The 14,030-nt window shown below is 46.1% G+C and overlaps 1 protein-coding gene across 3 annotated transcripts; it reads left to right on the plus strand.

The window, feature by feature from the left end:
* Nucleotides 1–10,339: 10,339 nt before the first annotated feature.
* Nucleotides 10,340–12,622, plus strand: LOC124035133 (transmembrane emp24 domain-containing protein 7-like). 3 transcript variants are annotated; one of them, XM_046348551.1, is made up of 4 exons: nucleotides 10,340–10,467; nucleotides 10,787–11,014; nucleotides 11,113–11,358; nucleotides 11,617–12,622. In XM_046348551.1, the coding sequence occupies exons 2-4, from the start codon at nucleotides 10,847–10,849 to the stop codon at nucleotides 11,851–11,853; spliced, it is 651 nt and encodes a 216-aa protein (XP_046204507.1). In that variant the 5' UTR covers nucleotides 10,340–10,467; nucleotides 10,787–10,846; the 3' UTR covers nucleotides 11,854–12,622. The 3 variants fall into 3 exon arrangements, with proteins under 3 accessions (XP_046204507.1, XP_046204509.1, XP_046204508.1); XM_046348553.1 differs by having other exon boundaries at nucleotides 10,342–10,467; nucleotides 10,806–11,014; XM_046348552.1 differs by having other exon boundaries at nucleotides 10,360–10,467; nucleotides 10,842–11,014.
* The last annotated feature ends 1,408 nt before the right edge of the window (nucleotides 12,623–14,030 follow it).

Genomic DNA, 14,030 nt, shown 5'->3' on the forward strand with positions numbered 1-14,030 from the left:
AGTGGCCGAATAACTTCTTCAAATTAAGCACATTCATCCGCTTTACAAGGCGTGTAGAGCCTGGCATACATACGCAGCACATGAGTGACAAGTTTGAGGAAGATAATTTTCACCATAAAAATGGTGCATGCATTTATCGAGTTAGTGGTCACTTTTGAGAATGGTATTTTTCTGCTAATGGAACATTCCGCTTATAAGTTACTACCGTATGCGCATTGCTGTGCTTATAATGTGAAGAAATACTGGCACAGTCATACTCTGGACCTAGTTTTGTCCCGTGGAATAACTGTTGTGGATCTTAATGTTTTTCGTCATAATCCTGGACTATCGGACCACCATTTTGTTACGTTTGCAATCGCAACAAATAATCTGCTCAGACCCCAACCAAGGATCATCAAAAGTTATGCTATAAATTCTCAGACAACCCAAAGATGTCTAGATGCCCTTCCAGACTCCCTCCGCCTACCCAAGGACATCAGAGTACAAACATCAGTTAACCACCTAACTGAGTAACTCAATTGAACCTTGCGCAATACCCTAGATGCAGTCGCACCCTTAAAAACCAAAAACATTTGACATAAGAAACTAGCTCCCTGGTATACAGAAAATACCCGAGCTCTACTAGCTTGGAAGAGCCCTCACTGCTGCTTGTTCATCCTATTTTTCCAAATTAACATTTATTTTCGATACTGTCGCAAAGCTAACTAAAAATCAGCATTCCCCAAGAGAGGATGGCAAATTGGAAAGATTAGAAAGCAAATTACGGACTCCTCTTTAAATCTCTGTATTCCTCCAAAGCTCAGTTGTCCTGAGTCTGCACAACTCTGCAAGGACCTAGGATCAAGGGAGACACTGAAGTGTTTAAGTACTACCATGATTGCTGGATTATTAAGCGCACCCGAATATAAACCGCACCCACTGAATTATTAAAAAATATGTATTTTGTACATAAATAAGCCGCACCTGTCTATAAGCCGCAGGTGCCTACCGGTGCATTGAAACAAATTTACTTTACATAGCCTTTAAACGAACCACAGCTTATCACAAAAATAAATAGGCTTTAACGAAACACAGCATCGTTTTCATTGTTGCTCTCTTTCATCCGGAGACAAATACCCCGCTGAGCTCATGCTGCCCCTTCAACACGCAGCAGTCCAGCCTTTCGAAACCCGTTGAAGATAGTGGATTTTTTTGACAATGCTCCAGCTGTCAGGACCCACTGGCAGACTTGACCATAAGTTGCTCTTCGCATGCGGCCCGTTTTAGTGAAGGATTTCTCCCCACTTGTCATCCAAGCCTCCCACTGAACAAGGAGCGCCACCTTAAATGCACGATTTACACTGATGTCGAGTGGCTGCAAATACTTTGGGCCATCTGCTTTTCTTCCTTCTGAAAGGTTTGCTGTTCCTCACGCTGCTGTTTACAAAGTCTTATAATCGACTCATTAAGGCCAAGCTCCCATGCAGCAGCTCTATTTCCTTTTCCAACAGCCAGATCGATCGCCTTCAACTTGAAAGCTGCATCATATGCATTTCTCCGTGTCTTTGCCATGATGAGGGTGACAAAATTACTACCGTAATCAGAATGATGGGAAGTTTGAGCGCGCTCGATTTACGTCACATTATGTGACGGTGCTCAGTTCTTTGGCGGCATGAATCTTGTGAAAGCGGGAAAAATCCATAAATTAGCCGCGTCATTGTATAAACCAAAAGTGTGGGAATAAAGTAGCGGCTTATAGTCCGGAAATTACGGTATATCTCTTGACACAATGATGAAAATAATCATGGCCTCTAAACCTTCAAGCTGCATACTGGACCCTATTCCAACTAAACTACTGAAAGAGCTTCTTCCTCTGCTTGGCCCTCCTATGTTGAACATAATAAATGGCTCTCTATCCACCGGATGTGAACCAAACTCACTAAAAGTGGCAGTAATAAAGCCTCTGAGGAAAAAGTCAAACCTTGACCCAGAAAATATAAATAACTATCGGCCTATATCGAATCTCACATTCCTCTCAAAAAAAATTGAAAAAGCTGTTGCCTTCCTGAAGACAAACAATGTATACGAAACACTTCAGTCTGGTTTTAGACCCCATCATAGCACTGAGACTGCACTTGTGAAGGTGGTAAATTACCTTTTAATGGCGTCAGACTGAGGCTCTGCATCTGTCCTCGTGTTCCTAGACCTTATTGCTGCTTTTGATACCATCGATCACCACATTCTTTTGGAGAGATTGGAAACCCAAATTGGTCTACAGGGACAAGTTCTGGCCTGGTTTAGGTCGAATCTGTCGGAAAGATATCAGTTTGTCTCTGTGGAGAGTTTGTCCTTTGACAAATCAACTGTAAATTCCGGTGTTCCTCAGGGTTCCGTTTTAGGACCATTATTGTTTTCACTATATATTTGACCTCTTGGTGATGTCATTCGGAAACATAATGTTAAATTTCACTGCTATGCAGATGACACACAGCTGTACATTTTGATGAAACATGGTGAAGCCCCAAAATTGCCCTCACTGGAAGCCTGTATTTCAGACATAAGTAAGTGGATGGCTGCAAATGTTCTACTTTTAAACTCGGACAAAACAGAGATGCTTGCTCTAGGTCCCAAGAAACAAAGAGATCTTCTGTTGAATCTGACAATTCATCTTGATGGTTGTACAGTCGTCTGAAATAAAACTGTGAAGGACCTCAACATATCAAGACTGCTTTAAGGACAGCTTTTTTCCATCTACGTAACATTGCAAAAATCAGAAACTTTATGTCCAAAAATTAATCCATGCTTTTGTCACTTCTAGGTTAGACGACTGCAATGCTCTACTTTCCGGAACCACCAAGACTCTTATCTGTCCGTAGTGTACGTGTAGGTATGTACGGCAGGACCAAATCAGGACCAAATACTTTCCAAAGGCACTGTATATCACACAGTACCACAATAAATATAAGTACAAATGCAGAGACTCCGAGACCATTGATTGAGTGCTTTTGAATTAACAGGTTGGCACAAAATCTGTTGTCTATCTCCGCTGCGTTGTATCAGCACAATGGACAGCGCTCTACACACTTTTGGTAATGAATATAGGTGTCACGACTCCGACCGAAGGACACTCCCCTTCCCGTTCGGGTGGCGCTCGGCGGTCGTCGTTGCCGGCCTACTAGCTGCTACTGATTATTTCCTCCCCCTCCTTATGTGTTGATTGAGTGCACCTGTTTTGATTTAGGTAGTAAGGCTTTATTAGTCAGCCGGCCCGCAGGGTTCCTTGTGCGGGATTAATTATTGTGATCGTCTGTTTGGTGTACTTGTGTGCACGTCTATGGGTTTTGTGTTTTCCCATTTTGTGGGTTTTTCCTGGACAGTTTAGCCCCCCTGTTTGGGGCATTTGTTCGTTCAATATGCCCTGTGTTTTTGTGAGGGTTGGCTTATATTCAGCGTTTCTCAGTGCATTAAAATAGCACTCCCCTGAACTCTCTGCTTCCTGCGCCTGACTCCTCACCCACTACACTCAGACCGTTACAATAGGCTACAACACAGATGGTATAAATCACCTATTACAAACAGTGTATGTGAATGCAGCCATAATTTCAGGACGCTGCTGAGGGGAAAATGGCTCATTATAATGGCCGGAGCAGAGCAAATGGAATGGCATCAAACACCTGGAAACCATATGTTTGATGTATTTGACGTCATTCCACCCATTCCACTCCAGTCAATACCACAAGCCCGTTCTCCCCAATAAGGTGCCACCAACCTCCTGTACCGTACACACTGCTGTCTTACTGAAATAATGCAAACTAAATGCTGAAAGTAGTAGCCTACTTATTCATGCGTGCAAACAAAAATACTGAATAGCAGTTTATCTTAGAATAGGCTTAGAATACCAACCCGACTGCAAATGAACGAATGCGAACAGCACAGAACACCAGTACCACGTAGGCCAGGGTAAGCAAATGTTTTTATCGGTGACACAATCTATATTTAGGCTTGTTACATTAACAGTAAACAAACACATTAAAGAAAAGGCAAATGGCGATTCAAATAACCAAAACAGCCTACAGCCTACTACTGTGAAATGCAGCCATGCACAGCTGTCTTGCCAAAAATGTAGGCCTTTAGGCCCGATTCAAACATGAAAAATCATGCCACTCATGAGTACAGCAATGTTGTGATATGGCACAATACACTTCTGGGGATCAAATTCATCCTACGTAATTAATTAAGCAATGCCAGCCTACCATAAGCACATTTCAAATACGTACAGTTCCATTTATAACCACAAAAACGAATAGGCTTCCAAGAGAACCATAATAGATGGTATCTATTTCTATGATGAAACATACCGACATGTCACTATACCCAGGGGTGTCATTTGGGTTCTTGTATTGTAATTATTTTGAATTCTGCTTATATCACACTATACCACAATAAACATAAAAGTTCAAATGCTGAGACCATTGCCTGCTTTTGACCAAGAAGTGACAGGTTGGCGTGAAATCTCCATTGTGCTCTATCAGCACCATGGACAGTGCCCTACACAGTAAAGCAAAGCCGTTTTAAACATAGGCTGGCTAGAGAAGTTATTTTGCCATTCCATACCCTAGGTTTTATTGAAATGACACCACCAAGATTTAGAGGAAAACCAACCAGCTAGATTGTTTCTTACCTTTTCAGAAGAGTTGCAGCCTCCTTGATGCTCTGTGGAACTTCCTGAGTTCCAGATTTCCCTCAAATTCAATTGGATTAGTTGAGCATGCTTCTTCTGTGCTGACTGAACACGTTTGTCAAGGTGGAAAATTAGTTCTCGCATGTAGCTGTGGACGCCCCAAAAGTCAATACGTTTCAGTGCCGTAAGCATGGTCTGCATAGCATAGAGAGGCCCAGAGAATTGTTGCAAGATATCAAGTGGGGTCCATTTGTCCTCATTGGAGCTGGCGATTTCAGTCTGCAAAAACTGGCAAGCAACACTAAACTCAGCTTCCACCAAATCTGTTTGCTGAGATCCAGCACTGGTTTCACCTTTTTCACATCTAGAAAGTCATGGCTCTCTGGGTCAAGGGGCACACAGGGCCTCCACCAATTGGCTGTTGTGTTCTGACAATGACAGCATCAAACGTGCTGAAGAACAGTCTTTTACACAGTCTCTTCTTGTCACGCCCTGGTCGAAGTATTTTGTGGTTATCTTCATTTATTTTGTCAGGCCAGGGTGTGACATGGGTTTTTGTATGTGGTGTGTATGTAGTGAGATTGTAGCTTAGTGTGGTGTTCTAGGTAAGTCTATGGCTGTCTGAAGTGGTTCTCAATCAGAGGCAGGTGTTTATCGTTGTCTCTGATTGGGAACCATATTTAGGCAGCCATATTCTTTGGTTGTGTTGTGGGTGATTGTCCTTAGTGTCTTGATGTCCTTATTCTGTGTTAGTTTGCACCAGTTTAGGCTGTTTTCGGTTTTCATTACGTTTATTGTTTTGTTGAGTTTGTGTTTTGATTCGTGTTACGTTGTTTTATTAAACATGGATCGCAATCTACACGCTGCAGGTTTGTCCGACTCTCCATCACCACATGAAAACCGTTACAGAATCACCCACCACAGGACCAAGCAGCGTGTCAACAGGCAGGAGCCGCAGGAGAAGCAACAAAGGCAGCAACAGCGGCGCAATGAGGAATGGACATGGGACGATATATTGGATGGCAAGGGTTGCTACACATCGGAGGAGATCCTGGCGGGAAGGGATCGCCTTCCATAGGAACAGGTGGAGGCAGCGAGGAGAGCAGAGGCAGCCGGAGAGAGGAGCCGGCGATATGAGGGAACACGGTTGGCAAGGAAGCCCGGGAGTCAGCCCCAAAAATTTATTGGGGGGGGGCTCACAGGGAGTATGGCTACGCCAGGTAGGAGACCTGCGCAAACTCCCTGTGCTTACCGGGGGGCTAGAGAGACGGGGCAGGCACCGGGTTATGCTGTGGTGCGCACGGTGTCTCCAGTGCGTGTGCATAGCCCGGTGCGGTATATTCCAGCTCCGCGTATCGGCCGGCTAGATTGAGCGTCGTGCCAAATGCCATGAAGCCGGATCTACGCATCTGGTCCCCAGTGCGTCTCCTTGGGCCGGCTTACATGGCACCAGCCTTGCGCTCGGTGTCTCCGGTTCGCCTGCATAGCCCAGTGCGGGCTATTCCACCTCGCCGCACTGGCAGGGCGACCGAGAGTATTCAACCAGGTAAGGTTGGGCAGGCTCGGTGCTCAAGAGCTCCAGTGCGCCTGCACGGTCCGGTCTATCCAGTACCACCTCCACACCCCAGCCCTCCGGTAGCAGCTCCCCGCACCAGGCTTCCTGTGCGTGTCCTCAGTTCAGTACCACCAATGCCAGCACTACGCATCAGGCCTACAGTGCGCCTCGCCTCTCCTGCGCTGTCGGAATCTTCCGCCTCTCCAGGGCTGCTGGAGCTTCCCGCCTGTTCAGCGCTATCAGAGCCTTTCTCCTCTCCTGTGCTACCGGAGTCTCCCGCCTGTTCAGCGTAACTAGAGCCTTCTTCCTCTACAGCGCTGCTGGAGTCTCCTGTCTGTTCAGCGCAGCCAGAGCTGTCAGCCTGCATGGAGCAGTCAGAGCTGTCAGTCTGCATGGAGCAGTCAGAGCTGTCAGTCTGCATGGAGCAGCCAGAGCTGTCAGTCTGCAAGGAGCTGTCAGTCTGCAAGGAGCTGCCAGTCTGCAAGGTGCTGCCAGCCTGCATGGAGCAGCCAGAGCTGTCAGTCTGCAAGGAGCTGTCAGTCTGCAAGGAGCTGCCAGTCTGCAAGGTGCTGCCAGCCTGCATGGAGCAGTCAGAGCTGCCAGCCTGCATGGAGCAGTCAGAGCTGCCAGCCTACATGGAGCAGCCAGAGCTGTCAGTCTGCATAGAGCAGCCAGAGCTTTCAGTCTGCAAGGTGCTGCCAGTCTACATGAAGCAGCCAGAGATGTCAGTCTGCATGAAGCAGCCAGAGCTGCCAGTCTGCAAGGAGCTGCCAGTCTGCAAGGAGCTGCCAGTCTGCAAGGAGCTGTTAGTCTGCATGAAGCAGCCAGAGCTGCCAGTCTGCAAGGAGCTGCCAGTCTGCAAGGAGCTGCCAGTCTGCAAGGAGCTGCCAGTCTGCAAGGAGCCGCCAGAGCTGCTAGTCTGTAAGAAGCCACCAGAGCTGTCAGCCTACATGGAGCAGCCAGAGCCGCCAGTCAGCGTGGAGCAGTCAGAGCCGCCAGTCAGCATGGAGCAGCCAGATCTTCCAGATCTGCCAGTCAACCAGATTCTTCCAGATCTGCCAGTCAACCAGGCTCTTCTAGATCTGCCAGTCAACCAGACTCTTCCAGATCTGCCAGAACTGCCAGTCGGCCAGGATCTGCCAGTCAGCCAGGATCCGCCAGTCAGCCAGAATCCGCCAGATCCGCCAGTCAGCCAGGATCTGCCAGTCAGCCAGGATCTGCTGAGACCACCAGCCAGCCAGGATCTGGTAGATCTATCTACCTTCCTGAGCTTCCTCTCACTCCTGAGCTTCCTCTCACTCCTGAGCTTCCTCTCACTCCTGAGCTTCCTCTCACTCCTGAGCTTCCTCTCACTCCTGGGCTTCCCCTCAGTCCCGATCTGCTCCTCAGTCCAGTGGGGTTCTGGGTGAGGACTACTAGGCCATGGTCGGCGGCGAGGGTGGACTATCCAAGGACACGAGGAGGAGGGACTAAGACAGTGTTTGAGTGGAGTCCACGTCCCGCGCCGGAGCCGCCACCATGGATAGATGGCCAACCCTCCCTATTGTTTTGAGGTGCGTTCGGGAGTCCGCACCTTAGGGGGAGGGGGGGGGGGTTCTGTCACGCCCTGGTCAAAGTATTTTGTGTTTATCTTCATTTATTTGGTCAGGCCAGGGTGTGACATGGGTTTTTGTATGTGGTGTGTATGTAGTGGGATTGTAGCTTAGTGGGGTGTTCTAGGTAAGTCTATGGCTGTCTGAAGTGGTTCTCAATCAGAGGCAGGTGTTTATCGTTGTCTCTGATTGGGAACCATATTTAGGCAGCCATATTCTTTGGTTGTGTTGTGGGTGATTGTCCTTAGTGTCTTGATGTCCTTATTCTGTGTTAGTTTGCACCAGTTTAGGCTGTTTTCGGTTTTCATTACGTTTATTGTTTTGTTGAGTTTGTGTTTTGATTCGTGTTACGTTGTTTTATTAAACATGGATCGCAATCTACACACTGCAGTTTGGTCCGACTCTCCTTCACCACATGAAAACCGTTACACTTCTCCTCTTTCCTGCTGGCCTACTGTACTGTCCACCACGTATTGCTGGAGATTTTACTTAGATAACGTTGTAGTTTGCTTGGAGCTGGTGGTGCCACTGCACTGTGCCTCAGCTTCTCAATGCACTGCAATGCAATGATCGGTTGCTTTTGCCTGGAGTAATTTGTTTGGAGGATCGAGGAGACTGAGGATTCTGTGCACTGTGGTGGCTATAAACAAAGCCGGGAGCGGCCCTGTAGCCTCGAGTGACTCTTCTTCTGTGTTGTACAAACACGTGCATTTGATGTCAGAGAGGAACTTCACAATGCTGTCACACTTTCAACAACCACTGACACAGTAGCCAGGTGTCCCCTTCTCCTTAGACTTTGTTTGGGTACTTTGGCAAACGCCCATTTCTGATACACATCATGGCAGCTTAGCTGGTTTGTGTTAGCTAAATAGGTGAAGGCTAATAACACCAACGCTTTTGATAGCTAAGCTAACTAAACTCGATAGTGATGGGGCATGAGGCAGAGTTGAGTGAAGCAGCTTCAACTATAAACTTGACTCCGCCCTTATAAATAATATAATATTACAGGCAGAGGCGTATCACGTTATTCACTTAGCCTACCAAAGATGAGACGCATTTTTTCCCACGTTTATGGAACCCCTATAGAGTCATACCTTTACTCCTGAGTGGCGCAGCGGTCTAAGGCACTACATCTCAGTGCTTGAGGTGTCCCTACAGACCCTGGTTCAATCCCAGGCTGTCTCACAACCGGCTGTGATCGGAAGTCCCATAGGACGGCGCAAAATTGGCCCAGAGTTGCCGGGGTAGGCTGTCATTGTAAAATAAGAATTTGTTCTTAACTGACTAAATAAAAAAAATACAAATAAATACCTAACTGCCACTGGGGCTTTCCATAGCACTCCTATTGTGCTGTTGCAGAGACAAATTTCACACCAACCTGTCACTCAATCATTTGAACTTTTTTGCTATTTTTAAATAGGGACATGAAACTAAAACTGATGGGGCAAAAGTTTCAAATGAAGGGCTAAGCCCCCTGCATGCTCTCTAACTTGAGGTGTGTGGCTGAGCCCTGGAGTGTGTCCAAGCGCCCTGATTGTTTGGATGAACAGAGTTGTGAAGGGTGATTGACAGGGCCAGTCCTGTTAAGAGGGACAGCTTCTTTTTATTTTTATTTTACAACAAACAAATGTTGGCCAGAGCTACAGATGACTATATCTGTCTGCTAGAACAGGATTGGTAAAGGGCCAGTCTATTACTTTGGTGAATGTTTTTTTAATACTGATTTTTACAGGGGGTGCTACAGCACCATCAAAACCCCTACTTCCTGTTGCTATGAATGTGTGGTCAAAGTATGTGTTTGCAGCCGAGGTATGTAGCTGTAGGTAGATTGGAAGAATAATCTGACTCTGGTATCAGTTGTTAGTCAAATTCCCTTTGGGCCTACCTACTTATGGTAAGTGACACCACAAGGGATTGCATGGTTTATTCAAATGATAGTGTGGTGGGGGTTACAAAAATCTGACAAACATTGACAAGTATTTGCAAGCACAGTGATATTGACAAATTCAACAGTAACAAGACTGGAGACCAGAGACAAAAATCTAAATTTCCTCCTGGTTAATATCATCTATGTGGGGGGGGGGGGGGGTCATAGCTAGAAGTGCTACAGCTTTTGTCAAATTAATGTCAGATTTGACTTTTCATAGCAGGTTAGGAGAACTTCCCAGCAGGTTAGGAGAATTATGTTAAGATTAGGAAAGGGTTAGGGTTAGCTAAAGGGCAAAATGAAATTGAAATTCATTTGACAAAAGCTTCTAGCCATGCCCCTGGCTGCGTTCTTTAATTGTTCACGTTCTGTAACGTTTTATTGAACAGAAACGTAAAGAACGACCAGTTGCAAAACGGGGAGGGATTGGGCAACGCTGTTAGCGTGACAACTGCCCTTTAAATGTCACTCATTGCTTCAAGCCACACCCAGCAAACGTACGTCAAATCCTGTTCAATAACGTATTGGGGGAAACGTGTCGTACAGTACAAACCGTTTCGCACGGTAGCAAACGTTCAAGTGAACTGAACGCACCTCCTGTTAGAGCGCTTCCTCCGATCATTCTGACCAATGGTAGAAGAACGGAGGCGTGGCCATTTCATGTTAGCCAATGAGGTGATTCGTTGATGCTACGTCTCCAAGTAGTGACTTTCAACCGGATGAGGGATTTAAAGTGAGTATCTTAAATTAACCACAATATTGAACTAAAATAGCATGCTATTCAACGATGACTTAAAATGTGTGTACAATAAATTATTGTAATGTTCATTGTAAACCTAGTTCATCTTGCCAACTCAAACTCTAATAAAAACAGATTGCATGTGAATCGGCCGTGTCAGCTAGCTAGAGCTAGATTAGCGTATCAAGCTAACGTTAGTCAATTGTGAATTCCGGGTTTGGTTTGTAGACCATTCCATTTCAGTCATATGTTATTAGTTCACATGTCAATGTATACGTTTTTCTTATTTAGGTATTTGTTTGATGTTATCTAGAAATAGTATTGGTTTGCAGGTTCACAGCAATATCAGATTACCACTCTTCCACCAGCCAAGATGTACAGCTATCATGGAACCATCAGAGTGTTGGTGCAGGTTCTTTGGGCCTACCTGCTCTGTGGTTGGACATTTGGCTCCGAGCTTACGTTTGAGCTTCCAGATAACGCAAAACAGTGTTTCTATGAAGATATTACAATTGGTACCAAGTGCACACTTGAGTTCCAGGTAAGTTGATTGAGGCCCTCACATTATGACATGGAGTTATGGGAATAACTATAGCTAAATTGCTAGGCTGTATTTTAAACAAAATATTTTCTCTCCAGGTTGTCACTGGCGGGCATTACGATGTTGACTGTCGTCTAGAGGATGCAGATGGTACTGTTCTTTACAAAGAAATGAAGAAGCAGTATGACAGCTTTACATTCACTGCTGCCAAGAACGGAACATATAAGTTCTGCTTCAGCAATGAGTTTTCCACCTTCACGCATAAGACCGTCTACTTCGATTTCCAAGTTGGAGAGGATCCCCCACTTTTCCGCAATGAGAACAGGGTCACTGCTTTAACCCAGGTAGATCTGTTGTTGATGACTATTGCTGAGAGGTGTTTTTCTGTGCAATTTTCAATATGGCAGTTCAATCAAAACGATCTGTTAATTCTCTGCAACAGATTGAAATGCTATTGGATTTCAGTTTGCCCCATTTGGCAAAAACCTAATGGAAAGAACTGTGTGCATAGGCATAGATTTCTGGTTATTTGCAGTGCTTGCATGTCAAACCATACAGGGATCTTGTATGCCTTTTTTAAAGTCTGTAAATACCTGTTTCAGATGGAGTCTGCCTGCGTGTCTATTCATGAGGCCCTGAAATCGGTCATTGACTATCAGACACATTTCCGTCTACGGGAGGCTCAGGGACGCAGCCGTGCCGAGGACCTTAACACAAGAGTGGCTTTCTGGTCCATTGGGGAGGCCTTAATTTTGCTGGTAGTCAGCATCAGCCAGGTGGTCTTGCTGAGAAGCTTCTTTTCTGACAGGAAGACCACCACCACGCGTGTTGGATCCTAACATCCCACAGCATCTCATCCCGGTCACCTCCACAAGGGACTTCAGATCCAACGCCACCAACAACAGTTCACGGCAGAATGTTTTTTTTTTATAGATGCCATTCATAGAATTCAAATTTTTAAGTTACATTCAGGCTTTGAAGTTACTTTTTAAAAACCAACTGGATTATCTACATAAAATCTAGCAAATAATGTTGGAAATGCAACAATGTATTTATCATGTGGGTGCATATTGTAATTGTTTTTTTACCACACTGTTTACCAGAATAATGTTAACAAACTGGTAGCCCGTCTTGCAGTTCTAATTTGACACCTTCTTGATACATTAAATCGTAGTTGCATAATTTAATTTGTGCACAGTTCTCACTTCCTTAGCAATGACAATTGAAACTTGGTTGTTAGATTCAAGTTGTGATGTCAAACAAGTCAAAAGTACTCTGTTGTAAACAATTGGTTTGTTTTTAATGTGAGATTCCACTCAACAGGTTTGTGGCAAGCAGAGGTTGTGTTTTTGGTGGATGGACCTTGACTAGGAGTTTAACCATCTCTTTATTGTAACTGGTGTTTTGTTGTTGGTTTATATGTTTAAAACATAAATATGAAGCTGGTGTAAGCACACAATGATTTAATTTATTTCATATTAGGCATGTGTGTGTGGTCATATGTTTGTGTGCTGTTCATGATTGTTTCTGCACAATCATCAGCTTGTTGGCAGTCCAAGGAATTGTTTGCTTATTTGCATAGCTTAATAAACATTCTGATAAACCCATTGTCAGACCTTCAATATTCAATCAATGAATAAACTGAGCCATATAAATAGATAGCATTTACAGGTAACCTTCTTGATCCAAATCAGTCAAGTTTCACGACTAGTCATTCAACTGAGACTGCTCTCCTCTGTATCACGGAGGCGCTCCGCACTGCTAAAGCTAACTCTCTCTCCTCTGCTCTCATCCTTCTAGATCTATCGGCTGCCTTCGATACTGTGAACCATCAGATCCTCCTCTCCACCCTCTCCGAGTTGGACATCTCCGGCGCGGCCCACGCTTGGATTGCGTCCTACCTGACAGGTCGCTCCTACCAGGTGGCGTGGCGAGAATCTGTCTCCTCACCACGCGCTCTCACCACTGGTGTCCCCCAGGGCTCTGTTCTAGGCCCTCTCCTATTCTCGCTATACACCAAGTCACTTGGCTCTGTCATAACCTCACATGGTCTCTCCTATCATTGCTATGCAGACGACACAACTAATCTTCTCCTTTCCCCCTTCTGATGACCAGGTGGCGAATCGCATCTCTGCATGTCTGGCAGACATATCAGTGTGGATGACGGATCACCACCTCAAGCTGAACCTCGGCAAGACGGAGCTGCTCATCCTCCCGGGGAAGGACTGCCCGTTCCATGATCTCGCCATCACGGTTGACAACTCCATTGTGTCCTCCTCCCAGAGCGCTAAGAATCTTGGTGTGATCCTGGACAACACCCTGTCGTTCTCAACCAACATCAAGGCGGTGGCCCGTTCCTGTAGGTTCATGCTCTACAACATCCGCAGAGTACGACCCTGCCTCACACAGGAAGCGGCGCAGGTCCTAATCCAGGCACTTGTCATCTCCCGTCTGGATTACTGCAACTCGCTGTTGGCTGGGCTCCCTGCCTGTGCCATTAAACCCCTTCAACTCATCCAGAACGCCGCAGCCCGTCTGGTGTTCAACCTTCCCAAGTTCTCTCACGTCACCCCGCTCCTCCGTTCTCTCCACTGGCTTCCAGTTGAAGCTCGCATCCGCTACAAGACCATGGTGCTTGCCTACGGAGCTGTGAGGGGAACGGCACCTCAGTACCTCCAGGCTCTGATCAGGCCCTACACCCAAACAAGGGCACTGCGTTCATCCACCTCTGGCCTGCTCGCCTCCCTACCACTGAGGAAGTACAGCTCCCGCTCAGCCCAGTCAAAACTGTTCGCTGCTCTGGCCCCCCAATGGTGGAACAAACTCCCTCACGACGCCAGGACAGCGGAGTCAATCACCACCTTCCGGAGACACCTGAAACCCCACCTCTTTAAGGAATACCTAGGATAGGATAAGTATCCCCTCCCCCCTTTAAGATTTAGATGCACTATTGTAAAGTGACTGTTCCACTGGATGTCATAAGGTGAATGCACCAATTTGTAAGTCGCTCTGGATA

This window comes from Oncorhynchus gorbuscha, linkage group LG05, assembly GCF_021184085.1.
Source record: "Oncorhynchus gorbuscha isolate QuinsamMale2020 ecotype Even-year linkage group LG05, OgorEven_v1.0, whole genome shotgun sequence".
In the NCBI taxonomy this organism is placed as follows: Eukaryota; Metazoa; Chordata; class Actinopteri; order Salmoniformes; family Salmonidae; genus Oncorhynchus; species Oncorhynchus gorbuscha.

Coding starts and splice junctions, on each gene's coding strand:
- LOC124035133 (XM_046348551.1), top strand. CDS start 10,847: ATGTACAGCTATCATGGAACCATCAGAGTGTTGGTGCAGGTTCTTTGG. Junction 11,015..11,112: donor AGTGCACACTTGAGTTCCAG/GTAAGTTGATTG, acceptor TTTTCTCTCCAG/GTTGTCACTGGCGGGCATTA. Junction 11,359..11,616: donor GGGTCACTGCTTTAACCCAG/GTAGATCTGTTG, acceptor TACCTGTTTCAG/ATGGAGTCTGCCTGCGTGTC.